General features: G+C 51.5%; 4 protein-coding genes across 8 annotated transcripts in view; 3 read left to right on the top strand and 1 right to left on the bottom strand.

The window, feature by feature from the left end:
- Positions 1-6,173, bottom strand: part of NPRL3 (NPR3 like, GATOR1 complex subunit) — a 42,382-nt gene extending 36,209 nt beyond the window's left edge. For 2 of the 5 annotated variants that reach the window (XM_032703810.1, XM_032703809.1), the window contains exons 1-2: positions 6,092-6,173; positions 4,321-4,390 (exon numbers count right to left, since the gene is read on the bottom strand). Coding sequence is in view for 3 of the 5 variants with exons in the window: in XM_032703807.1 (XP_032559698.1) it covers positions 4,321-4,390; positions 6,010-6,127 (188 nt within the window). In the remaining 2 variants the exon portion in view is untranslated. Of the gene's footprint in view, positions 1-4,320; positions 4,391-6,009 lie in introns of all 5 variants that reach the window. The other 3 variants (XM_032703807.1, XM_032703805.1, XM_032703804.1) reach the window with 3 other exon arrangements.
- A 539-nt stretch (positions 6,174-6,712) lies between these two features.
- On the top strand, positions 6,713-13,783 carry LOC116794774 (hemoglobin subunit pi). The gene is made up of 3 exons (XM_032703819.1): positions 6,713-11,838; positions 12,847-13,051; positions 13,559-13,783. Exons 1-3 carry the CDS (start codon positions 11,744-11,746, stop codon positions 13,685-13,687), a joined length of 429 nt encoding a protein of 142 aa, XP_032559710.1. The 5' UTR covers positions 6,713-11,743; the 3' UTR covers positions 13,688-13,783.
- A 2,471-nt stretch (positions 13,784-16,254) lies between these two features.
- On the top strand, positions 16,255-17,361 carry LOC116794773 (hemoglobin subunit alpha-D). Its single transcript, XM_032703818.1, has 3 exons — positions 16,255-16,403; positions 16,517-16,721; positions 17,186-17,361. The coding sequence occupies exons 1-3, from the start codon at positions 16,312-16,314 to the stop codon at positions 17,312-17,314; spliced, it is 426 nt and encodes a 141-aa protein (XP_032559709.1). The 5' UTR covers positions 16,255-16,311; the 3' UTR covers positions 17,315-17,361.
- Positions 17,362-19,629: 2,268 nt separating this feature from the next.
- On the top strand, positions 19,630-20,474 carry LOC116794772 (hemoglobin subunit alpha-A). Its single transcript, XM_032703817.1, has 3 exons — positions 19,630-19,787; positions 19,939-20,143; positions 20,245-20,474. The coding sequence occupies exons 1-3, from the start codon at positions 19,693-19,695 to the stop codon at positions 20,371-20,373; spliced, it is 429 nt and encodes a 142-aa protein (XP_032559708.1). The 5' UTR covers positions 19,630-19,692; the 3' UTR covers positions 20,374-20,474.
- Positions 20,475-27,430: the final 6,956 nt, after the last annotated feature.

Here is a 27,430-nt window from a genome sequence, read left to right as displayed (position 1 = left end):
AAGGGTTAAACTCCTGTAAAGGAAATATAATTGTTGAGAAGAGTCAAAAGTTAATGGAAGGTGAATTCCAGGGATATATTGCAGGCTTAGATTGACAACACGGAGAAAACAGGCTAAGGCAATGCAGTCCTTGCAGTAAACACTGGCTGCTGCAACGTGTTTTCCCACAGAACACTGCATTTATGGAGCTGGATTTGCACCACCCTTTTTAATTCATGCTTACCTTAAGAGAAACAGGAGAGGTCGCAGTCTGATTTAGAGCAGATCCTAAACTTCAGTTTATTCCTGCCATTTTCACCAAAGACATCCCACGCAGCCCCAACCCATGCAGCCCCAAATGACCCACAGCTTTTCCCAACTCATTCTGGTGCTTCCACACCCACAAGACTTAGGAAAAGAGGGTGCCCAGTGTTTATTGTTGCAGGGTTTTGTAAAGGCCCTGCCCACAGAACCACTGCTGCTCCCCCAGGGATCCACACACAGGTACAGGTCTGGCCAGACTTGCAGCACACGTGAAGTCAATCTCTGTCTGCCCCAGGCAATCAGTACAAACTTAGAGAGAAGAAGTTTTCAAGGCAAAGAATCCAAAACCCTTCCTTATAACAGGTGCACAGAGCAGGGCTCTGTAAGCAGCTGTGCTCACTTTTATATCAGAAATACCTGTTCCCATTTTAACAGTCAACTACTTTCTCCCTCCCCCCAGTTAACAAGATACAAAAGGACTTGCTTCCTGAAACAGATTTCCTAAATATACTGAAAAATTAATCAGATAAAAGCTTTATGCTGTCCACATTAAAAAGGAGAGATAAAATGAAAACCTCCAACATTTACCTAACGCAAAACACAGCAGATTTCTGCTGGTCATGCCGAAAAGAGAACTCAGAGAACCCAAATGACAAACTCCACAAAGGCAGTGACATTACAGGAAGGGTGTTTCAAGGGATGGGTGGATGAATGGAAAAGCACAGGCTTACAGAAAGGAAGCCTTTCAGAACAAACACAGGGAAGAACACTGGAGTCCAGTGAAAGAGGGACAGAGGAGACAGAAATGTTATCACAGGAGAACTACTGTTTGTTAGAAAGGGACAGTCAAATCCTTGTTTGTCACTAACTTGGGGTTTTTTTATAACAGAAGCCAATTAATGACATCAGTGCTGCCAAATTTGCTAAACGTCCTCCAGTTAGTCAGTTATGCCACTAGAAATGCAGAGTCTGGTGTAACATATGTTACTATACGTGCCTCTTCATTAGAGTTTTTCCTTGCTGACTACCCCACCCTCAGAAAAGCTACAAAAAACATTTCAAACCAATTTAATAAAGCATTATCTTACGGCTTCAAGAGGAGTAATTGCCTCACTTTTTTTTTCAGGGGGAAAAAAAAAAAAAAAAAGGCTGGCAGGCATCTCCATAAGCTATGGGGGGGTGTATTCCTGGAAGAGCACTCAGAAAACTGAAGGATGTTTTTAAAAAGAGCAAATGATGAAAGGCTGAGAGGGAGCCAACAAAGAGAGACACTTGACAGGAAATTTGTTTTGACAGTAACAGTCTTCTGAATACCTTTTTGTTGCATGGCCACCATCCACACACCTCAGCCACTTTTGCTGCTCAACTTGCTTTTAACAGGAAGTAAAATCTATATTCTGAAGACCCAGTACAGCTCCATTGGCAGAATTTAATACAAACAAACACACATGAGTAACCTGGAGGGAGGATTATCATGAGTAAGCTGCCATTGTCTATTAAAAAAAAAAAAATCAAAAAGCATAACAATGACCAGGAAATTGAGAGTGGACACTAAAAGAAATCCAATTATGTATACAAATATGTTACATGGCAATGGAGTTAAGGCACATAAACTGATCTAATTTTGTCCTGTCTGAAGCCCTAAAGAAGTATATACACCTCAACCCCTGAAGGAAAGGTCAGCTCAGAAGTAACTGACCTGGGTTCCAATAGCTTAGGCAAAAAGCAATAGCAAACCTTACCCAGAATACAATCTGTGCTAGATTGCTAAAAAATTAAATACAGCCATTCAGTATAAAAAAGGATTAATCCAGACCTCATAAGAACTATTGCAGCTACAAGATAAATCTGAAATAACATTTGCTACTAAACATGAAAACATGAGAAAGACCCAACCCTACAACATTATCCATCTTGCCATACACCACCAACTCAACCTACCAGTCTGCCCACTCCACAGCCTCAGTTTGTGCCTCCAAAAACATCCACAGATGCTACTGAAATGCATTGATTTAAAGGAACCTTTTTTGAACTCTTCCTTCCAGAAATAACACAAAACTCCTTTCCTAGTTTACAAATCACATGCACCTCACTCTCCACAGGGGATCTGCACCCTTTGCCTCCACTGTGCCCTCAGAATCTCTTCTACCACAAGGCACCAACTTCTGTTACTCCTAAAATGGTCTGATACAAATCAAACTCTCAGCAATCTGTTGCACACAGTTTTGAAGACATGTTTTTTGTTTTCTGCTGGAAGAAGCATCTGTGTACCTAAAACTGGAATATTTTTTCCACCTGCATCAGTCAGTGAAAGATATTAAGTTTGCCAACAAACCTTCTCTTGTCTAATACAAATTAACAGCTTTTTGATAAACCAACTGGAAACAAACAGGATTTTGCAAGAGACTTTGAATTTTGGAAAGCAGCACAAGTTGTGTGCTGCACCCCTCTAGCAGAACCAACATTTTCAGAGCAACAGAAATGCTGCTCCTCTTCTATTTCCCCTTCATGTGCCTGGCAGATACAGACAGATCCAAATAAATCTTTTAAACACTGAAAGTTTAGTAACAAATACCTGAGCAAGAGATTAAGCACAAACTTTCAAGCCCTGGGTCCTGGACACCACTACAATGAAATAATCTAAGTATTTGTTTAACATAGGTTATGTGCCAGCACATTCACTCTATTTAAAACCAGTTTCAGGCAAACAGTGGCAGTTTTCTCATCATCTGAAGGGATAAAAGCTTTTCCTACATCACTGCAGTAACCACATATGGTATCACACTAATTCAGCAACACAGGCAACATCCAACAAACAGCTACATATTAAGTGCTTGGTCCAACCTGCCAAAAGGGCAGAGGCCACAAGAATCAGTATTAGACACAAGTTGGCATCAGTCCAACACCATCTTAATCTATTTTAGGGAAATACCAGAGCCAGGGGTTCAAATAGCAACCAACAAAATCCCTGGGCTAAGCAGTGCACTGAGCCTTCCTGCCACTCACAGCCCAGAGTGAAACACCATTCACCAGTTCCCAAATGCACTCCCACTGCAGTTGTGCCCTGTTTGTACTGCACTCACTGGACATGCACCAAAAGACTGTATTTGAAGGTTCCAAAGGCACCAGAAAAGGCAGGGGATACAAATGACCTCAAGCAAAACGTGTTTTCATAAGACCCCAGTCCTGGAAAACCAAATGAATTGATGATGCTTATTGTCATAGGTGATTTTCATTTCAGCTACACCACTCTCAGCCATAAAGTTAAGAACAAGCTTACCTTTCTTTCTGGGGAAAAGTGCTTACTTCTTTTGTACTCTGAGTGAAGATCAACAACTGCCCCCTTTTGTTAATCTTGCAGGTTAAAACACGAATCACAAAAAAGATCTGCAACTGAACTATGGGCCAACAGACAAAAGAACCCTTTTTCTCTCCCAGATTTATCTCATATCTAGTAGCAATAAACTTAGAACTGTGCAGCAGATTTCAAATGTTCTACCAAAACTAATTAGAGGGTCCATCCATACGTACATACATGCTGAACAGCACACTGCCTGCTTTCAGTGCAAATGTTACCCAGTGATTTCCTGTAATTAAAAAACTATCTTTAAGTCTCAGTTTCCTTTTACTACGTCTCTGACACAACGGCAGCTATATCTGGAGGAACAAAATTAGTTATTCATTAGTGCACAGCAATTCCATACAACAATTACACAAGCTAGGGAAGAATTTGAGGCAACTGAATAATATGTCCAGTTAGAGGTAGGCAGGTAAAGAAAAGTGGAATTTTGCCAAAGGATTAATACTCCTAGTTTTGAGAGGATAGTACTGCCTTTCTAACAAGCACAAAACACCTGACCTATATCTTGTCCTGAAAACAACAGATTCAGTAGCATTCCCTCATGAGACTCATTACTAAGCACCAAGTTGCTCATAATTTGGTGTTAAAGCATTTTTAGGCAGGTTGTCTTCTGTACAGTCAGAGAGAATGTGCCTAGAAACTAGGAGGCGAGAGAGCAGGAGGCCACCTCTCCTCTGTTTCAAACTCTTAGGCAAGGAGAAATGTTTTCCCCCTACCTGGAGTCCCCATCTTGATCTTCTGTGGTGTCACCAGAGCCATTCACAGCGTATCGACTCCTTGGTTTGTCTGAAGCAGAGGATAAAGACAAGTTTATCAAGGAAATATCTCCTTAAAGAAGTGTGATTCTGCGTTTCTCTATTCCCACTCGAAAACACGTTAAAAAAATAGGAGAAACAGGTTTTTCACTCTTCAAGGGATGAAGAGGAGAAAGTAAAACATTTACAGAAATTGACACAAACCACTCGGAGAGAGCGGAAAGTGGAATTCTGACCACTGCATTTCCCTCATTATTGCCCAGGTTTTGGGACAATGGTAGTGCTACAGAAGTGCAGTCAGAGGAAGGGAAATCCTTTACCAACAAAAAGCAGGAGTGGGGTGTGAGGGAAGCAGTCAGCCAAAAAAACTCTTTTCAGATTTTAGCTATAAAAATGAAAAGGGATTTAAAGACGATTCTCTCCCGGTAAAAAGTGACTCACAACCCAAGCAGGGGTGCCAAACCTCTCACAACACACAGCAGTCAGCACAGGACCAAAGTCAAACAGCCTCATCACTCTACAGCACCTTTAGGCCCTGCACTGACACTGATCCAACTCCAGCCCCAGGCACTGTCCTGGATCAAGAGCCTTGGAGGAAGAGGCACAACCAATGCTGGCATCCAAACAGTTCCATGGTCCTGTGTTTCTGGAGAAAATTAAACCTCCTCCAGTCCATTATTCAACACGAGGGACTGAAGTTAAATAGTTTCTACCCATTTTTGGTTAAAGCTCAAGGTGTCTTCTGAACCTTCTCTCCCTAATCAGTGCCTTCACTTCTCACCCTGCCTCCTCCTTCCCCTGCAGCTCCCAAAACCCATGGGATTCATCCACCCCAGGAACAGCAAGAAGGCCCAGGGTTGGTAATAACACCTGGCACTAATTGGCTTAATAACCTGGGGTGTGAGGGGTGCCTGGGAACCTGGAGGTGTTTGAGGAGTATCAGACTCCTAGGAGGGGTGGTGTGAGGAGTGTCAGGGCATTTTTGGGGGTATGAGGGGTGTTTGAGGGGTGCCAGGCCCCCATGGAGAGTGGGTGAAGGATGCCAGGTCCTCATGGAGAGCGTGAGGGGTGCCAGGTACACACAGACGGTGTGGGGTGTTTGAGGGGGGAGTGCCAGGTACATACAGACTCCCATGGAGGGTGACTATGTGAGGGGTGCCAGGTACCCACAGTGTGAGGGATGCCAGGTCCCCATAGCCAGTGTGAGGGTTGTGGGGGGTGTCAGGTACACAGTGATAGTCTGAGGGGTTTGTGGTGGGGGTGCCAGGTATACACAGACCCCCATGGAGGGTGGGTATGTGAGGGGTGGCAGGTCCCCATGCACGATGTGAGGGGTGCCAGGTACCCGCAGACAGTGTAAGGGGTGTGTGGGTGGGAGTCAGGTCCCCACAGACAGTGTGAGGGGGATGTGTGGAGGGATGCCAGGTCCCCACAGATAGTGTGAGGGGTGCCAGGTCCCCATGGCCAGTCTGAGGGATGTGATGGGGTGCCAGACCCCAAGAGGGCAGTGAGGGCTGCGTGTGGAGCACCAGTCCCCACGGGGAGGATGTCAAGCCCCCCGGCGCGGCAGCGGCCCCGGCGGAGGCTCCTGGGGCGCGGGGCAGGTGCAGCCGCACCCCCGGGCCGGTCCCCGCGGCATCGCGCACTTACTGTCCTGCGCGGCGGGGTGCTCGGCGCCGCGCTGGAACGGGAAGCGGAACAGCAGCTTGTTGCCGCGGCTGCCCGAGCTCACCAGGATCACGCTGATGGGGCTGGTGCTCTCGCCCATCCCGGCCCGGCCCGCAGGAAGGGCCCCGCCGCCGCCGCGCCTTCCGCTTCCGCCGCCGCACGGCCCGGCCGCCGGCGCCGGGGGGAGCGGAGGGGCCGTGCGGGGCCGGGCCGGCGGTGCGGGGCCTCCCGGCTGCGGGCAGAGCGCGGCCGGACCCAGCGCCTCACGGCCCGGGGCAGCCCGAGCGCTTCGTACCCACAGGGCCGGCCCCGGCACAGCCCAATGCCCCGGCACAGCCCAATGCCCCGGCACAGCCCAGTGTCCCGGCACAGCCCAGTGTCCCGGCACAGCCCAGTGTCCCCGGCACAGCCCAATACCCCGGCACAGCCCAATGCCCCGGCACAGCCCAATGCCCCGGCACAGCCCAGTGTCCCCGGCACAGCCCAATGCCCCGGCACAGCCCAGCGCCCCCCGTTCAGACCAGTGCCACAGTTTACACCCGCACCTCACACACAGCCCGGTGTCCCCGGCACAGCCCAGTGCCCTCAGTTCAGACCAGCATCCCCAGTTCGGACCTTCACCTCACACACAGCCCCGTTCCTAGAACAGCCCAGTGCCCCCAGTTCAGTCCAGTGCCACCAGTACAGCCCAGTTGCCCCCGGTTCAGCCCAGCACCTCACACACAGCCCCATCCCCAGTACAGCCCAGTGCTCCCAGTTCAGTCCAGCACCTCACACACAGCCCCATTCCCAATACAGCCCAGTGCCCCCATTTCAGACCAGCACCCACAGTCCCATCCCCAGTATAGCCCAGTGCTCCCAGTTCAGACCAGCACCCCACACACGCATTCCCTCAATCAGCCCAGTGTCCCATGACACCACTCCCTGTTCCACACACCCCCAGTTTATTCCAGTGCTTTACATGCCTGCAGCCAGCACCTTCCAGCTCATCCCAGTGCCCCCAGCATGGCCCAGCACCCCCAGTTCAGCCCCATACCCAGGCCATGGTGGCCCCCAGCCCTGATCCCTCCACAGGGGCTGCCGGGTCCTGGACTGCCCAGTGTCGTTTCTCTTGGCCACTTTGGGTCATTGGTGGCTTTTCAGCCAGTTCAGTCATTAACATCTCCAGAGCTGGTGCCAAAGAGCAGCAAGTGCTCGTCACCCCCCATGGGTTGTCATCCTCATGGAAAGGGTGGCCAGGCACTGGAACTGCCCACGGCAGTGGTGGAATCACCATCCCTGGAAGTGCTCAAAAAATGAGTGTTTGTGAGGACATGGTTCAGTGGTGGGCTTGACAGAGCTGGGTTAATGGTTGGGCTCAGAGGGCCTTTCCAGCCCGAATGATGCCATGATACCGGGGTGCCTGCGGGAGGCTGGCTGGGGAGTCAGTCCTCTGGGCTCCCGGTGCTCATGGAAAGGCTGGATTGAGCTTGTTGCTCATGTTCACGATCTCAGGGAGCCTCACAGCTCTGATACAACCTGCCTCGTGGTTCCTATGCATTTCCTCCTTCCTCTGGATTAGGAAGGGTGACATTACTCCCCTGGCACTCTTTGGTATCTTCACCTTATTTTGTGTTTAACCGAGATCAGAAATTATCAGCAATTGTATTAGAGGATGTCCTGGGGTTTTATGTAAATTCTTCTGTATTTGATTGCATTAATAAGATATTTGACCACCTTGAGATATTCCCACTGTGGATTTTGCTGTGCAGTCCCCCCAGGGACACGGTGCAGGGGTGGGTGGCTGCTGAGGGAGATGAGCAGCACAGAGTAATCTGCAGGGCCATTCTCCACAAGGCCAGAGATAACAATTGAGTGAGAGGAGGTGATGCTGAGGGGACAGAGTTGTCTAGGGGTGATTAAAGAGCAGTCCCATTATCGCAGCAGAGCACTCCTCATGCACCAGCACTGGGCAGCCACGTTAAAATTTCGCAGTATGTCTGCTTCAAAATATAATTTCACTTTCTTAAATAATAAATTACAGACATATCTGTCATTTCCATCTCTTGGAGGTTCAGTAGCAATTAGTTAGTCTTCTAGTTCTATTAAAGCAAAGACTGCAAGTTCTTCAAGCACTGGTAGGAAATTAAAGAGTAAAGCCAGGATTTAGACTCCACTTTTAAGACTTCAAAAACTTAATATGCCTTGAATATTTCAGAGTTAGAGCAGATATACATGCCACTTAATCCACAGCATTCTCCTTGAGGGGAAGACGGTTTCTGCAGATAATACAGGCGTATGGGGAAAGTTATCCCTGATCTCCCAGCAATGCCATTCAAGAGGTCACTGGATTTACAATCAGGGCTGACAGAAATTATAATCCCACTTTTATAATTAGCTAACAGGCCTGTTGCTCTCTTCTGCTGCTTAAAATGAGAAACTCAGACAGCTGGCTTTTAGAACAGGATTAAAACAAACCTACATTAATTTAAAAAAAAAAAAATCACTTTTGGTGATTTTATGACAAAGATCCACCATCTGCCCAAGAGTGGACGCTCTGCTGTGAGTCTGTGGATCATCACGAGAAGCAGCAGCAAGAGAGGAAGGCAGGTCTGGTGGACTTTCCCAGAGGACATGGTTTCAGTGCCAACCCTGTGACAGAGGAACACCATCAGTCATGTTGTCCAGCTCCTTGTGTTGCTGTGGCCAGGACCCCCCTGTCTCACTGCCCTATGGGCAGCTGGAGCACTGGGATGAGGAACTTGGCTGAGAGGTCCATGCAAAGCCAGAGACAGTCACTTCCCACAGCATGTTGTATTCCGTAGCTGAGGGTCATGCTTTTCCCTCCAAGCACATTCCTGAGGAGTTTCCACAACCATTCCCAGCACAGCCCTGATCCTCGGGGAGCAATGAGCTCCTTCTAGTGAACCACTGTCACCTTTTGGCTGCTCTGGCATTTGTGATAGTGCAAGAGCAACTCTCAGGAAAAGAATTCAAATTCCACAGTGATTTCAGTGATGATGACTCCTCCTGTGCAGACATCACTTTAAGCACTGTGCCTACACAGACCTTAATCCTCCAGTCACAGAGGACCAATGTTCGGGTTACACAGTGGGCAGCAAAATAGGAAGGAATCCTCAGGGCCTGTGCCTTATCCCTGTGTATATCTGGGTCACAGCATTGATTGAGTAACCCCTGATTAAAAGCACTCTCACTGAGGAGAGCTTGGAGCACAGCCATGGACACGCCATGTGACAGGCAGCACTTTGGGGAGGAGACAAAAACATTATATAAATGGATACTTCACAACAGCATCTTTATTTTTCAAAGTAATCTTTCTATGGGAAAACTGCAAGTTCTGGAAATGTGTGTAGCAAGGGATGATGAAAGCCTCCTTTGGTAACGCCATCCATTTAAGATGTATAAACTGAATATTGTGTTGTCCTGTGCCCTGGCTGCTGCCCGTGCTGCACTTTGAATTGGAAACTGCACTGCTCTGCATCTGTGTAGCCAGAGTTAGCTCCAGGTTTTCAGGGGACATGTATGGCATTATCAAAGGGAAGATATACAAAGAGCTCTCTGATAATATTTCCTATAGTAAAGTGATTGTTCTCCCTTGGTCTCAAGTGAGCCCCCTCTTGTATCCCCTCTCAAAGTGAATTATCCAGCCCATGGGCAGGGGGGCTGAGGAGGAGCTGTGGCACTGAACACAATCTGAAATTAAATCCCAGATGAGGTGTTGGCCTCCACAGAGGGGATGATAATACAAGATCACCGAACCCAACCAGGCTTGCAGATCAAGAGGCACCAAGTGCTTTGTACCTGCCCTTTGGGGAAGCCCAGGGTTTCTCCTGATTCGTGTGACAGGTGGCATGCAGAGAGGCTTAAATTCAGGGCCCAGCACAGAGTACAAGGGGTGGGTAAGAGTCCTTCTGCAAGTGCCACTTGCCCCAGGACACAGGGGACACCAGAGCATACAGAAGTTGCTGTCTGACCCCATCCCTACTGCTTTTCTGGTACCACTGGTTCATTCCCAGCCGATTCCAGGATGCAGCGGAAGAGCCACACTCGCAGGAAAAGTGGGGTTTGTAGTGTATGGATCAACTCCTCCAGGCTACGGAGTCTGCCCAGAGAAGAGAGACCTATCACCATGTGGCAGCAAAGAAGAAACTCCTGCCACACACACAACACACATGGCTCCCACCCCAAACCCAGCCCCTGCCCGGCAGCACAGCACAGCCTCACCGTGGCTCCCAAGAGAGGCTCCAAGGCTGGTGCACACTCCAGGTGTGACACCCATACTTTGGTACAGGCTGGACATGCTCCAATCCACACGTGACCCAAGGACCAATAGATCCCTAGAAGGGCTTTCTCCTGGCTGGGGATCACCCTCTGTAGCAGTGGGGTACCGTTGCTGTGAAACGCAGACACATCTTGGTGAGGAATCTGGCTGAGACACCCCAACCTTCTCTGCTCAAGTGTGCGGGACTGTTTGGGCAGAGAACCCTGTCTGACCCCTCTGACTGCACCAGCCAGCTTTCCATGCAGGGCTGCCAGTGCTCAGTGGTGATGTGTGAGGCTGCTGCAGCTTATCAGCATGGCAGAGAGATTTACCTCTGCTTCATGTGCTGGCATTCATGCCCAGAGGTTCGGCAGCGACCATCTCCAATAGGGTATTTCTTTGACACTTTGCCCACTTATCTGTGATTACAGACTTGTGCTGGTCTTCCTTTTGGTTGTTTGGTCCTTCACCCATCCAATGTGCCTGTGTTCTGATGCTACCAACCATTTATTATGGGACCAGGCATTCCTGTGCATGTCCAGCACTGGCTGTGGTGCTGAGGGCTATTTTACAGTACCAAGGGTAATGAACAGCAGGATCACACAGTTAGAAATTAAAGATATGCAATAGGAGGCATTTAGTGATGAAAACAAAAAGCCTGACTGGTCTTTCTCAACGCACACTTTTTTTAGGACCATACTCAATTTCACAAACTCTCTTATCCATAGGAAACATTACTACCACTTCTGTTATAATCCATATCAATTGCAGAGTAGGTCCCTAATTCTCTGTAAGAGGCTGGCAAAGTGAAGTCCTGGTAGTGATGAAGAAAGTGGCAAAATCTCTACTTATTCTCACAAAATCAGTGTTTCGCTGACCCTCTGAACTATACCACACATCTCCCAGCCTGCCTCTACCACCACCTAGGAATCATTTCATGTGAAAAATTGTGGCACAGGGCAGCCACATATACTGGAATTGTATTATATGGCCCAGAAAGGCCCAGAGTCTTGTGTTCACACTTGTGAACCAAGGGAGGAACTGCAGATTCCTCTCCAAGCTCCTTGGTATGCTTGAAGTCCGTATGCTCCTCAGCTTAAAGATGTGTCCTAACGCTTCATCAATGGAATTTCCCAGCATTATCTCTCTGTTCATGTATCAATATGTGTCCAGACAATTTCTTTGGGCCACGCAACTGTTTAGTTACGAAGCGAGAAGCTGATAAGGCCAGCGGGAGAGGAGGGCAGCGCGCTGACCCTGGCCAAAATAGCCATTGCTCCTCGGGGAGATAAGTGTCTCCTGCTCCATGGGAGGGCCTCTGGAGTGACCAATGAGTGTGGACAGGCACCAAGGTCCGCTCTCCCCTTCCCCTTTATAACCAGGGCTGCCGGGGTGGGGAGTCCAAACCTGCTCCGAGCGGTCACTGCGAGGGACAGAGCCAGCACCTCCTGCACAATGACGCTGACCCAAGCCGAGAAAGCCGCCGTGGTCACCATCTGGGCCAAGGTGGCCACTCAAGCCGATGCCATCGGGGCAGAATCACTGGAGAGGTAAGGCCCCAGCACTCCCCCTCACAGGGCATCGCTGTTGGGATGCATCCCAGGTAGAACCTGGGTGAGCGAGAGCAGGCTGGGACCGCTGAGAGTTGATGGGGAGTTGTGTTGTTTGCAATGTAATCATCAGGAATTATATCTGGGCTACTAAATGCTTCAAAATCTCATGGCAAGCCACTATTTTCTAAACAATTCAATAGGTTTTTTTTTCTCTTTATAGCAATTCAGAAGAATTCATAGCCAGGAGCGCTGGGAAGGAATTCAAAGTCGTTTATACTCAGTGTCCTGAAACAGCATTATCCCTGTTAGGGGATGAACTTGAAGTGGTTTATTGTACAAATGATGCACTTTCTCTTACCATTTCTAAAATAATAGCTATCCACTAAATTCACTGAATACTCAGATCTCATTGTTCCAGTTGATAAGTAACAAACCCTTAGGAAAAAAAGACAACTGGATGCCCTGCATGCAGCACCACACAGTAATCCAAGATTCATACCAATTAAGCAAGTTGGCAAAAAAGAGATGATAGTCTGGAAATTGTTCAGAAATTCTTATCTTTTTCCATGTTATTTAAATTTTATTTACAGCTCACTATAACGTATTGTGATTCTCCTTCCAGGACTCTGAGTACCACTCACATTGATTCTGGTTTGTTCAGCTCATTTTAGTTTGAAGGTCCTGGAAACTGGGTTACAGTGTACGAGAGGAAATTTGGTACAATTTGGGGCTATCTTTTATTAAAAACAAACAAAAACATAAATACATTAGGTTTTAAATTATTTAATTCTTCTCAAGTACACACAGATTAGCCTGCTATCCAATCTGCACATGCTGCAGGAGAGCTTTAAGAGCAGAAAGACCTTCCCAGTGCAAACTTCAAGCCCCCAAAGCTCTGTTACAGCACTGAAGGAGCTGAAGGTTTGCACTACACTTGCTCAGGGTTTTTACCACCTCATGGATGCCTTTTCCACTGCTGACCCTCACTCTCGTGTTCTCCTCCAGGCTTTTCTCCAGCTACCCCCAGACGAAAACCTACTTCCCTCACTTCGATCTCAGCCAGGGCTCGGCTCAGCTTCGTGGTCACGGCTCCAAGGTCATGAATGCCATCGGGGAAGCCGTGAAGCACGTTGATGACATTCGAGGAGCTTTGGCCAAGCTCAGCGAGCTGCACGCTTACATCCTCCGCGTGGACCCCGTGAACTTCAAGGTGAGTGAGCACGGACACTTCCAGGGGGGGAAACTGCCATCACAGAATTAGAGACCACAGGTCAGTGGGGCTAATGGCAGCTTGATCCCTGACTGCACTGCACAGCGTGTTGGCCACCTGATTTTTAACCTGAGATTGGATCTTTTAGTGAAAGATCTGGCCTAGTGCAGGCAAAGAACTGCTCAGGGGGCTCCTATGGTTTGTGTTAGACAGACTCGAGTCTCTGCTGCCTTTGCTGTAATTCATGAATCCCCCTCACACATCAATCTACATCACCTTGAACAAAGTCTTAATAAATTCTAAACATTTCCACTTTGTTGCATTTCCCTTTGGTGAGGAAGGAAGGGACAATTGGAAGAGGGAGTGGGAGCAAGCAGTGCCTTTTGCCCTTTTGGTCGAGACATGTAGTTATCATCCCAGAGCATGCTGGGCCCAAGCTCCATTGCAAACCCCTAAACTAACATCTGATATTGATTATGATGGATTTAATCCTGTTTTTCCCTACAGCTGCTTTCCCACTGTATCCTGTGCTCCGTGGCTGCCCGCTATCCCAGTGACTTCACCCCAGAAGTTCATGCTGCATGGGACAAGTTCCTGTCCAGTGTTTCCTCTGTCCTGACTGAGAAGTACAGATAAATGGCCTCCACAGAGGGTGAGGGAGGCACATCTCAGGCTCTGGGGAATCACCCCTTCCTAGGCAGCCCTCTCAAATCCCCACTGCAGGGGTTTGGTCATCTGCAAAACCCAATAAATAATTCAAATGTGAGCAATGGTCTCTGTGCTTTTATCTCCATGGGCTCCACCTGCACCTGACTGTGCAGGCAGGGGTGTCCTGAAATGGAGGGGGAAAGAGTAAGCTTTGTAAATTCATGTACTAATTCACATACTCATGAATTAATATACCAATTCATGTGCTAAGATGTACAAATTCAGTGGGAATAATGTAATATTCAGCGGGAACAACACACCATTGAGCAGGGGCCCAGAACAGGCTACAGCCCTGTGGCTGCTGCTGCTCACCAAGGTATGTCCACCACAGACTGTTTACAGGCTGACCAGGAAAGAGTCTTTTGCCCTGCTAGGATATGGAACAGGCCCAGGCTTTTTGTTAGCCCTATCCAAAACCCATCCCAGCCTGTTGGGAACAAAACCTGCATTGCCATGTGTTGTGATGCTGGGCATTGTCTTTTTGTGCCTCTGTCCATGGGGTATGGACATGGTATCTAATGTGCTTCATGAACACCTGCTAGACAGGTTTGCTAAAGGGACCATCCCCTCAGCTTGACATCTCTGATTTTAATGTGGGGAATTTTACATGGATTTGAAATTTGGGAAGGTGAGGGATTCTCCATACGTACCTGTTGTGGGTTAACCCCAGCAGGCAGCCAAGCACTACACAGTCACTCACTCACTCACTGCCCCCCTTCAACTGGATAAGGAGAAGAAGAAAGGAAGAATAAAAGCAAGAAAAATTGGGAGTCAAGATCAAATGAACAGAAATTATTGTTTAATAAGTGAAGAATAAGTGGAAGAAGAGGGAAGAAAACAAAACAAAACAGTTGATACAAAGGCAATCACTGCATTTCATGGGTAAACTGATGTCCAACCAGTTCCTGAGCAAAAAAAGAAGGTTAACCCCCCCCCTAAAACTCCCTTAAACCCTCTCTTTTCCATTTTATTGCTGAGCATGGGGTTATATGGTATGAAATACCTTTTTGGTTAATTGGGCTCATCTGGGTGTCTCCCCTCTCACTACCCTAAAACCAATTATTCCCTGGGTGGGGGCAGAGTGAAAAGCAGAGACAGCCTTGATTCTGTGCAAATGCTGCTCAGAAAAATCTGGAACATCAGCCTGTTACCAGGGCCAGTTTGGCCAAAAATCTAAAGCACAGCACCACCTGAGCTCCTGTCTCAGAGGACTTCTGACACGAAAAGGTGGGTGCAAAGCCTTAAGCCTGCTCTGATAGACAGCCTGAGCTGGCACTGCAAGCAGTGATTCTTGTCTCATTCATGGAATTTAGGGACTGGGTTTGGGCAAGGGGGAAAAAGGCGGTGCAGAAGCTCTCAGGCCACCAAATGGCTCTAAACCTGTCACTCAGTGTGCCACAGCAGCTTTTAAAACATTCTGAATCTGTGGGTCTTGGCTAATCTGCAGGTTTAAATCCATGACTTAGGTGGTAGGTCAGCATCTGGTGTGACCCAGAGGCTGAGAGAAGGATGTGGCAGTCAGAGGAGATGGCCTCAAGTTGCACTAGGGGAGGTTTAGGTTGGATATTAGGAAAAATTGCTTTGTGGAGGTTGGATATTAGGAAAAATTGCTTTGTGGAAAGGGTTGTCAAGCCCTGGAACAGGCTGCCCAGGGCAGTAGTGAAGCCACCATCCCTGGAGGGATTTAGAAGGTGTGTAGGTGTGGCACCTGGGGACACAGTTTAGTGTTGGCCTTGGCAGTGCTGGGTTAATGGTTGGACTTAATAGAGGGCTTTTCCAACCTGAATGATTCTATTATTCCATAATTCTATGGAATATGGTATGACCAACCACCATGTACCCTTACTGGATGTCCCAGTGTTTATGGGGAGAGGCAGGAGCACATGTCATGGTGGGAAGAAGGGAAGGAGCCCAGGCCAGACAAGCATCACAGGACAGACTGGGTCACAGCGCTTACCCTCCATCCTCAGGCACATCCCCTTCCATGCCCAGGTGTCTCCAGGCTGCTGGAGGGATGGTGTTTCTCATGGCAGACCCCCAGGGTGACCCGTGGCTCATACTCAGAGGCCATGGGGTCCCTTGGGGCAGAGAGGGGCTGGATGTACCAGAGCCTGGAGGACATGAGGACCAGGGACACTTGTGGGACTCACCCCAACACCCACAGAGCCAGGCAGGGCCCTGGCCCATCCAGGGGGACTGGTGGGTCACAACACAAGGCTTGAGGACATTCTGGCCAGGGCAGACAAGGCTGTGACACCCACGGGACATCCCCATGGGGCAGCCTGGTAAGGTGCTGCCCCCAGCCCCCAGCCTGGTGTGGGGCTGGTACAGTGGGGCAGGGCAGGGTAGCTGGGCCCCCCGGGGGCCTCCTTAAGGCTGGGCCCCCCAAGGCAGCCGGGGCCCCCGAGGCAGAGCCACAGCCACTCCCTGGGCTGGCCGTGCCCCCGCCCCTCGGTGTGATAAGATAAGGCCAGGCAGGGGTGCTGGCAGCTATAAGAGACCGTCCCCAGGGGTGCCGCTGCCACCAATCCCTGCCTACTCCAACCGCCGCCATGCTGACCGCCGAGGACAAGAAGCTGGTCCAGCAGGTCTGGGATAAGGTGTCCGGCTGCCAGGAGGATGTTGGAGCTGAGACCCTGGAGAGGTGCAGGCTTGGGGACCCCCTGGGCAAAGGGGATGAGTGGGTGGGAGCCCCACGGAGGGGCCGGTGTGGTGGGTCCGGCTGGGCGAGCACCTCTGACTGTCCCGCTCCCCCAGGATGTTCGCCGCCTACCCCTCGACCAAGACCTACTTCCCCCACTTCGACCTGCACCATGGCTCTGACCAGATCCGTGGCCATGGCAAGAAGGTGGTGGCTGCCCTGGGCACTGCCGTCAAGAACCTGGACAACCTGAGCCAGGCTCTGTCTGAGCTCAGCAACCTGCACGCCTACAACCTGCGTGTGGACCCCGTCAACTTCAAGGCAGGCGGGGGACAGGGGGCAGGGGATGGGGGACAGGGATGGGGGATGAGGATGGGGATGGGGAACGGGGGACAGGGGATGGGGGATTGGGATCAGGATGGGGGACAGGGGATGAGGGACGGGGGACGGGGAATAGAGGATGGGGGAGAGGAGGTGGCTGATGGGGATCAGGATGGGGGATGGGAACGGGAAACAGAGGATGAGGGACAGTGGACAGGGTTCGGGATGGGGGACAGGGGATGGGGGACAGGGATCAGGATGGGGGACAGGGGATGGGGGATGGAGACTGCGGGACAGGGGACGGGGGACAGGGATCAGGATGGGGGACAGGGGACAAGGGACAGGGATCAGGATGGGGGACAGGGGATGGGGGATGGAGAGTGGGGGAGAGGGGACAAGAGACAGGGACTGGGAAGGGGCCCTGGGGCTGTAGCAGCGGTGCTTAGCCCCGTTTTTCCTCGCAGCTGCTGGCGCAGTGCCTCCAGGTGGTGCTGGCCGTGCACCTGGGGAAGGACTACACCCCCCAGATCCACTCTGCCGTCGACAAGTTCATGTCGGCCGTGGCCTCCGTGCTGGCTGAGAAGTACAGATGAGCTGCCACCTGTGCCCGTGTGCCGCCAATAAAGACTCTTTTTCCGCAGCGCTGAGTCCGTCTGTGCCGGGGCCGAGGGCTGGGGTGGGCTGGAGAGTGGCAGTGCTCCTGCCGGGGGGAGGGGGCTACCAGTGAGACCAGCTGTGGTACAGGAAGGGCAGCACTGGCCATGGGCTCCCTGGGTGTCCCCCGGCGTCCTACCTGCTTCCACCCCTCCCCAGCATGGGATGCAGCCAATAGCAGGACCCCTGGAATGTAGTTCAGCCTGGCACTGGCTGTGCCTGCACCCCTTCAGGGAGCAGGGGAAAGGCTGTGCCAAAACAAATTTGGCCCTTGCGTCCCTTTGAAGGATTCTCGATGGGGGGGGGGGGGGAGGATAAATCCTGCCTGTCTCCATCTATCCAGATGGCTGTTTGGGACTTTGTTAGGGATGCTGTGGGAGCTAAGTTGCTTGCATGAGCTCCAAAAGCAATCAGAGAATTCATGGGAGTGAAAAAAATCCACCACAGATCATTAAGCACAAAGCCCCTGAGCCACAAATCCCAGCTGGCTGCCAGGGAAGAGCCCCTGCACCCATCCCAGGTGTCTGCACCTCCCCTGGGACATGGGCAGACTTGGAGTGGGGTGGGCAGAGCTGCAGTCCAGCACAGGGACACTGGTTTCAAGGCTTTGGAACCTGAATTTAAAAAAATCCCTGATCACAGTTGATGGGCTGTGAAACACTAAACTAGCTCTGGTTTTGCTCTGTGCTGTGACACCGGAGGGAGGAGATGAGGTCCTGCAGGAGAGGGGTGCCTGGGGTGTCCAAGTGCAGGCAGAAGGCAGGTATGGGGTGTGCAGGGACCCTGCCTGCACACAAACACGGCTGACAGTCCTTGGCCACGCCGGCCCCTGCTCCTGCAGGTGAACCCACAGCGCTTATCCTCCATCCTCAGACACATCCCAGTCTACATCCCACTGTGCTCATGTGTGTTTACACCCATTTATTCTTGTGCCACCGGTCTGAAGTGTTCTGCTGCCTTGGCAGCTTCCCCCCAATGCACACAGGCTGTCCTGCCGCTGCTTCCCAGAAGATCAGCACCACCACCACCACCCCCCCCCCGTCCCTCCCCACTCTGAATTGGTGCCAGACCGAGCTAATCTCCCCCAAACACAAACGATAAGAACCGTCGGCAATGGAGGAAACACGGGTGTGAACTGTCCCCTGCTGGACTGTGCCAGCTCCCGAACCTACTGGAAGCTCCACAAGCCCCTTCACCCTCCTCATCTTCCTCACCATCCTCATCTACCTTGCCCTTGTTACCCTCCTCACCTTCATCATTCGGGGCACACGGGGCTGGCCATAAACCACCGTGGCCCAGAGTGTCTTCCTTCCCACAGCACTGGCAGCAGTGCTAATCCCCGTGGGCTCTGCCAGGTGTCCCCCCGTCCCAGTCCCCCCCAGTCCCCACAGCACTGGCACCAGCACAGGTTGTGAGCAGGAGAGAGGGCTGGGGCAGGGGAGCTCCGGGGTCTGCGTGTAGAGGGATGGGACGGTGGTTCGAGGAGCAGGGGCTGAAGAGGGCACACGCTGTGGGGTACAGGGGTTCAGGGGCACTGAGGGAACGAGAGCAGGGGGTGCAGCAGGGCAGCTGCGTGCTCAGGGGCTGTGTTGGATGGTGGGGGACGTGTCTAGTGTCTAGTGTATGGTGTATAGGGACGGCACAGGTGTGTGCAAGGATGTGCAGGGGCCGTGTCAGACGGCAGTGTGTGTAGGGGCAGTGCATGTACCGGGGCAGCTCACGCGTGTGTGGAGGCTCTGCTGGATGCCCCGGTCTGTACGCACAGGGGCCCACGGGCTGTGAGTGGAGTCGAGGGTGTTGGGCTCAGCCTGTGGGGCACAGACTCCCCCCCGCTCCTGTCCCCGCCGCCTGGCCAGAACCCATCCAGGCTGTGCCCGGGGCTCCTCAGCCCGTGCCCCGCTCCGCGCTGGGAGGGGACACACGGCAGCTCCTCCGCCGGTGCCAGTGCAGACCTGACCTCAACCCAAGCCAGCCCGAACCCTATACCTGAACCTAAATCTCATCCTAACCCTAAGCCTAACCCTACTGTCAGCTTGTGCCAGAGGGGCAAACCACCGCCTGCGCTGAAACAAGCCCCGACCCTCCCCCTGGCCCGACCCGGGGGTGCCGGGGCACAGCCCCCCCGCCGGTGCCGGTGCCGGGTGGAGCGGGACGGGGGGGTCGGGCGGCAGCCGCTCCTGGCCGGGGTCCAGCGCCCCGGGACGGGGCCAGAGCGGGGCGGGACGCGGGGGCGGGCGGGGCCCCAGCACCGCATATAAGGGCGGCGGCCGCCAGCGGGGACACCCGTGCTGGGGGCTGCCAGGGCGAAGGTGACATCATGGTGCTGTCCAGTGCCGACAAGAGCAACGTCAAGGCCGTCTTCGCCAAAATCGGCGGCCAAGCCGAAGAGTTTGGCGCCGAGACCCTGGAGAGGTACGTGTCCGTTCCTGGCCGGGACCTTCTCTCCTCTCGTCTCCATCCCCGAGTCCCTCCCATCTGCTCCCATTCTCTCCCCATCCGCAGCTGTCTCTGCCCTATGTCTCTGTCCCTGTCTCACCCGTCCCTGAACCCGTCTGTTCTGCAGGATGTTCGCCACCTACCCCCAGACCAAGACCTACTTCCCCCACTTCGACCTGGGAAAGGGCTCTGCTCAGGTCAAGGGTCATGGCAAGAAGGTGGCGGCTGCCCTGGTCGAAGCTGCCAACCACGTCGATGACATCGCCGGTGCCCTCTCCAAGCTCAGTGACCTCCATGCCCAAAAACTCCGCGTGGACCCTGTCAACTTCAAAGTGAGCATCTGGGAAGGGGCGACCAGCCCTGCTCCCCTCCTGCACCCCTTGGCCACCCCCTCGCCTCACCCCCTTGCTCACCATCTCCTTTTGCCTTTCAGCTGCTGGGCCAGTGCTTCCTGGTGGTGGTGGCCAGCCACAACCCCGCTCTCCTGACCCCGGAGGTCCACGCTTCCCTGGACAAGTTCCTGTGCGCCGTGGGAACCGTCCTGACTGCCAAGTACCGTTAAGACGTGTACCGTGGCTGGAGCTGGACCCAAGGGGCACCACCAGCCCTCCAACAGCGAGCAGTCAAATGTTCTGAAATAAAATCTCTTGCATTTGTGCTCCAGCTCTGGTGTCCTGCTCTGTTTACTGCCTGCAGGGAGGGAGCAGGAGGGATCTGCTTCGGGGGTCTGAACTGGGGGGTCCCCCCGCCAGGTGGGCACATGGAGGAAATGGGCACTGGTTTAGCAGTGTTTGGGGGGTGGTTACCCGACAGGGAGACACTGCTCTGCCAGCCATGGGGCTCTGAGAGCAAGCAGAGCATTTCCAGGCACCAGCGGAGGGAAAAGACTCACAGAGGATCGGGGGCTTCCTGCAGCCCCAGCCTGTCCAGGCTGTCCCACCAGGGCTCCATGCTGGGATCCCCTCTTGCACCACCAGCCCCATGCACCCCTTGTTCGGGACGAATTGTCATAGAGCATCTCCTTCTGGAAATGCTTGTGGGAGATGGTGGGGTACAGGGGCTCCCTGCACCTCTGCCCCTCTGCGTGGTGGCACAGTGAGAGCACCCCGGGACATCTCTCTGTGCACCCCCAGCACACAGAGCTGTGCAGTGGTGTAGGACTTCTTCTGTCTCCACCTAATGCTGCATTGCATTGGGGGGTGCAGGAGAACCACAGGGGGAGCAGATGGGGCCCAGCTCCAGATCCAGCACTGTTGGGGGGTGTCAGGGTAGGGAAAGGAGCCCAGGCAGCAGAGGGGTGCGGGGTGTTGTGGTGCTGGTGTCTGCACAGCCCCCAGCCCTTATCACAGCCCACAGCAGGGCGGCCGTGGGGGGCTGATAAAGGAGAACGTGGGCTCTCCTCCAGCTGTGGGTGTGGTGGGAGATGGGGCAGCAGATAGTCTGGGGGGGCTACAACCTGCCAGGTGCTGAGTAAGGCTGCCCTGTCCCTGACAAGGCTGGGAGGTGCTTGGTGAAGGGGGGAAAGTTCAAGAAAGCCCCAGGGTTCACAGATTCATGTTGCCACAGGCCCTTTTGATCCCTGGAACTTGCAAGGATGGACACTTGCCCCAGCCCCATGGCCTCCAGTCACTGTCAGTGAATGCACAGAGACAGGAGAGACTCCAAGGACTCCAAGGAGAGAGAGAGGCCCTCCAGCCCCTGGGGTTTTACCCGCAGAGCACCACAGACATCACAACTCCATGTGCCCACCGCCCCTGGGCACGGTGAGGAAGGAGGAGAGAGCTGGTCAGGGCATCACTGGCCAACCTGATCCACCTTTGCACGGAGCAGGTGTTGGAGCAGGTTCCAGCCAATGTTACCCAGACAGAGCTGTGGGCACAACTGTGCTCCACAGAGAGCCTCTGCTCCCTGGGGATCCTGGAGAGAGCGGGGATATGGTGGGGGCTCAGGGCACAGAGGCGTGTGAGGCACTGTGGGCTGGTGTGTAAAGCACTGGGAAGAGCCAGCACCAAATCCAGCACAGACTCAGGCACCTCCAAACCCTCATGGTCCCGAGCGTGGTGGGTGCCAGAGGCAAGGTGTAAGAGCAACATGGGGGTGGTGTGTATGTGGAGGGTGACACTTTGTCCCCAAATTGGGTTTCACTTCCAAGTGCTCCCAAGCCATGCTGTGCCCTCGGGCAGGACACATGGGGTGGCAGTGGGCAGTGCCCTGGCTCTGCAGCACTTTCCCAGAGTTCTGTTTTTGGCCAAAGAACCTCTGATCTCGTGATGTCCCAGCCATTTGTCCCTGCTGCCACAAGATGGGGACCTCCAGCCGTGGTGCTTTATCGGGGCCAGGCAGAGGGTGCGAGGGCCAAGCCTTGGTCCTGCCTGCAGGGGTGGAGCAGGGAGAAGCAGCTCTGATGGGATGAGCTTCCAGCCAGCCCGAGGTCCTGAGTGCACTGGGGATACTGGTGCCAGCTTGGAGGGGTGCAGGACCTTCCCCAGCAGCCCATGTCCAGTGCTGAGTGCCCCTCCTGGCTCAGGGCACAGGGGTTCCCTTCCCTGGGCATCCCTTGGTGGCCGTGGCGTTGTGTGCCCCAGGACACAGCCCACCCCACAGGACAGATACTCTGGCTGCAGCTGGGCTCTCCCTGAGCTGGTATCCCTGCCCAGCTGCCTCAGGACCTGCTGGCACCTCAGCAGCTGTGCTCTGGAGCAGGGCAGGTCCAATATTCACCCTAGTGCTGGCCCAGGGTGTTTTTGCAGCTGGCATTGCTGCAGCTCCAGTGCTGATGAGAGATGTGGAGGCAACCTCTGCATTGCCACAGCAGCAGCAGCCCAAAACACCCCCAGGTGACATTGATGAGGTGGAATTTGGGGACAAAGCCCCCTGACCCAGGCCATGGCAGCACTCAGGAGGCAGAGTCACACCAGGCAGCTTCAGGGCAAGAAGGGAGATGGACATCTCCAGGTGACAGAAAAGCCTGGTTTGATGCCTCCACTCTCTGAAGGCCTTTCTTGGCTCCCATCAATATTTATTTTGGATGGACAAAGCACCTGTGGTGCAAAGATACCCCCAGAACAGCACAGTGTTTTGTTATACCATGTCACCAAGGCAAGTGGCATCTCAGAAACCCCATTTTTATTAAAATGAGGAGCTAAAATGACATCAGGAAATGAGTTTGATGCTTATGACTCACCTGATCAAAACACTTCCACCAGTCTCTTGAGGGGCTGCAAACAGCATTGACCACACAGGTTGGATCCTGCTCTTATTAGCACTGGATGAACAGTCATGGCCCTAGAGAGAATGTCCTAGAAAGGGACACAGAAGCACATACTTCTGGAGGATGTCGTGCGTCCTAGGGGAGTTCACCAGGAATTATCTATGATTTACAGAAAATGCTAGATCAAAATTTAGCAAAGAAGCAGTGGGAACATAGAGAATTAATTCCTTACTGGAAGCTGATCTTAGGAGACCGGTTGAGAGGTCCTCTTGCTGGAACGAGGAGGGAAAACATCACGTGTTTTACAAACTGTTCTTGTTTGTACATCCCCTATTGGAATTCAATATGGCAATAGAATAACTCAAAAGTGGTGCAGCCAATAGATCTTCTGCTTGTTTGCTGCGTGTTTGGGCTGTCACTCCTTCCTAAATGTCAGAATTTCCCTACTGAACTGATCTCTCTGATTTGCCTGGATCAATCTGAATTTTAAGCCAGTGCTTTGGGCTGCTTTCAGCCCCTCCAGCTCAGGAACATCTGAGAATTTAATAAGCACATTCTCCACTACAAGTTATTGATGAAAGAACAGTGAATGATAACCAAGGACTGGAGTCTGCCACAGAAGGAAAACACACTCATCTGAAATGATTCATTCTTGGAGATGGCCATGATTATTACTCATTTCTTTCTTTGATGAAATGTCCCACTGGTTTTTTATGACTTGAAGTTGACTGGTTTATAGTTCCTTGGCTTCCTGCTTCTACCCTGATAAGAGACCCCATGGTCTCATTTTCCATGGCCCCCTCCCCCTTTTCCCACAGATACTGGCTGTTTGGAGGTGGCTTCAATCAGTTTTTGAGGTGAAGGGGATTTTTTTAGGTAAGCAGTCTGAAAATAAGGAATGATTGAAATATACTTTAATTCAAACTTTCCAGGATCCTCCCACCTCCTCCACCAGCTGTTTTACCAGTGGGAGAAGGAAGAGCAGTAGGAGACAGAAAATAAGCATTGATTAGATTTTCACTACAAAGATGGAAATTGAATAGAAATGTAAAACTTCTCTTCCTGCTGGTTGCCCTATCTTCCTACCACACAGCAACCACCTGGGAAGATCTGAATTTGCTTAGGGATGGAACTGAGATCACAGGCAATGGTAACATCCGTGGTTCCTCTCTCCCAGTGTTGGTTTTTTGTTGTTTTCAGCTACAGGAGATGCCATCTGGGGAGGGCACAGGGCCCCAGCCAGCTTTGATTGTGCTCCTCAAGCTCCCACAGCAGCAGTAACAGCAATTCCAGCCAACATTCCTGCCCTGTTGCCTTCAGCATCTGTCAGTTGACCTGCAGCTGCTCATGAATTTGCTATACCTTTTATAATCCTGCTGATCCTATTTGTTTCCACAGCCTCCTGTGGCAGCGAGTTCCAGAAGTTCATTCTCCCACCTGGCCCATATAAAGTCCTTTTTTATCCATTTTGAACCAACCTACCAGGCTGATCAATGGCCTCCATCTAGTCATGCAGCACCTGATGTGCACCAGGTCCACGTTCATTTTATGACTGTGTAGAGCTGGCCCTTTTTGTCCCCCCTTCCCCAGGGAAAAATCCCAGCCTCCCCAGGACCCCCTCACACTGTGCTGCCCCATCCCCTGGATCATCTCAGTTGCTCTGCTCAGGGCTCTAAGTCCACTGTGCTCCTGCAACCTGTTGTGGTAGGGCAAGGGGTGATGGTTTTAAAATAAAAGAGGTTTGATTTAGATTAGATTTAAGGAAGAAGGCTTTGACAATGAGGGTGGTAAAACTGGCACAGGTTGCTCAGAGAGTTGTGACTGCCCCATCCCTGGAAACATTCAGTACTGGGCTGGATGGGGCTCTGAGCAACCTGATCTAGTGGAAGGTGTCCCTGCCCATGGCAGAGGGGGTGGACTAGATGACCTTTAAGGGTCCCTTCCAGCCTAAACTATTCTATGAGTCTCTGATCAGAGGCCAGAACTGCACAGATGTGGGTGCACCAAGCTGTAACACAGCATGCAAGAGATGCCCTCCTTCTTGTCCTGTGAGCCCAAGCCCTTCCTGATGACATCACCACATTTTGTTGGCTTTATTTTTGCTGCACATCAAGGCTAAAATTTTAGTGAACCATCAGCGAGGACTCCAGCATCTTTTTCCTGAGCTGTAATAGCCAGTTTAAGTTCAGCCTCCTCTGTTTTAGATCATATTTCCCTATCTGTGTGACCTTCTTTATCCACACTGAAAGGACTAACCTTCTGTTTTTCCATTTGTGAGTAACACTGAGAGCTGCACATAGCAAAGCTCCATGGACTACATCAAATATATCCTTTCACCAGTCTCCTGCAGTGATGGAGCATCATCTGACTTTTCTGTCAAAATCCAAAGCATGCAACTCCTACAGATCTTTGGTTCATATTCCTGGGACACAGTTTTTCATTATGCTCTTCCTTCCCAGCTCCCCTGTCATGGTGACTTCAAGTCAGAAATGAGCTGCTGGGTAGACACAACTCAGTGAGGATCTATCTGGAGATAGCTAAAACATAAGGTTTTCAGCCAGCACCACATTTTCACTCCTTGTACTGGGACCAAACAGAGACAGGGGAGCAGACTGTGCCAGCTCTGTGCTCTCCAGAGACCTTTGTACATGGCCAGGAGGATCCCAGCTATGGATTTATGGAAAGCAATACAGCAAAATGTGCATTGCAGCTGCTCATCCAGAAAGCTTTTATACCTCCCTCAATGGTTGAGCAGCTGAGTGCCTTTATTAATAGTAGAAGTATATTTATCAAAATTCATGGGTCAGCATTGTTAAAGCTCCATAAATTCAATTTGGACAGGCCACCATTATTTATTTTCCAGGTCGGTGCCTCAAAGAGGGATAATTTCAGTATATAGTCCAGACTTCTCCCCAGGCCTGTTTGAAACACTGTAGGAAATACACTCTCCAGAACAGGGTCTTTCTCTCTTGTCTGACTTCCTGCTGAAGGGCTGTGGTTGGACCACAGAGCAAGAAGCAGAAGTGGCGAGCCCAGACCATCACATGGGCACTGTACCCAGAGTGAAGTGTGTCACTGAGTCAGACAGAAGCCCTGGCCACGGTCCCTCAGGTTTCAGCATAGTCAGAACCTCATGTGGGTTTTCCTAAATCCTGTGGTTTTTTGTTGCCACCACAGGAGGAGGCAGATATCACTGGCTGCAGGTCATGGTGATCCACCTGCAGCACTGCCTGTGGAATTGGAGGAAGCTTCAGCTTCTCCATCTCCAGCTTCAGCTCCAACTCCAGCTCTGCAGCAGAAGGGAGACCTTCCCTGATCCAAACTCACCCCTTGGTGAGGCTGCTTAGCTAAAGGGGACAGAGCAATCCAGACAGTCACTAAGCCAATGACAACATTTTCATGTCCCCATGTGTTTGGAGCAGCTGTCAGTCTGGAGGTGACATGTCCTATAGCATCCCCACACAGTTACAGTGAACACTGGAGGGCTTTTCTCAGGGAACAGGAGCTACTCTAAGGGACACAAGCTGTGAAAAAATAGGTATTGTAACATGCTGTGGATCTGACTCTGTCTTATATCAGATAAGCTTGATTAATGCTCAGATCTTTGACTTTGAATCTCAGTTTTTCTCCTTTAAGAGGAAAATAACTATAAGTAGAAAGAGCATTGCAGGAAAGTAATTCATAAGGATTGGCTGAAGATGAGCTGATACCTTTAAAAGTGGAGTTGAAGGCTAAATTAATGTAGAATGAGAACAGAGGATTGATTTGTTCTTCTCTTAGAAGGAGAGCTCTGTAAATCCAAGGATGGTATCATGCAGGGACAAATGGAAATGAACTAGCAGTGAGCAAATTTAAGCTGGGAATAAGAAGAATAGTCCCTTCCCATCCCAGGCTTTATGTGCTCAAGCTTCTGGGCTGACTTCAGGAAAGTCTTCTCCTGAATGAGATGAGGACATTGCTAGCTCTGAGCACATAAGATGTTCTGACTGGGCTTTTGGTGATGTCAGACCTCCTAAGAAATGACTGACACTTCCCAATGGGATTTCCTTCCTGTACCTAATGAACTTATTACAGATGTATCAGGTCTGTGAGAGCAAGAAGCAAAGATTTTCAGCTCCTGAAGTAGAAAGTCCACCTGAACTGGAAACAGGTCTGAAGTCCTCAACCAAGCTGACCTCGAGTGATGGGAGTTTTGCCTGAGCAAGGACTGAGATATTCCCCAGTCTGCATTGTTCTGCTGGGAAACACGAACACATCAGAAGGTATCCCAAGGAAAAGGCATGTAAAAGGGAAGATTCCTGACTTTTGAAGTCAGCTGCAAAATCAGAGAATGAGTTGACCATGCCTGTAAAAGCCACATCTCCCGTGAGTCCTATGAACACGGCAGATACGTGGGAGCAGAGGAGGC

The sequence above is a fragment of the Chiroxiphia lanceolata genome, chromosome 16 (assembly GCF_009829145.1).
Source record: "Chiroxiphia lanceolata isolate bChiLan1 chromosome 16, bChiLan1.pri, whole genome shotgun sequence".
Classification (NCBI taxonomy): Eukaryota; Metazoa; Chordata; class Aves; order Passeriformes; family Pipridae; genus Chiroxiphia; species Chiroxiphia lanceolata.
Note: the sequence above shows the minus strand (reverse complement) of the source record. Positions and strands in the feature narration are given on the sequence as shown.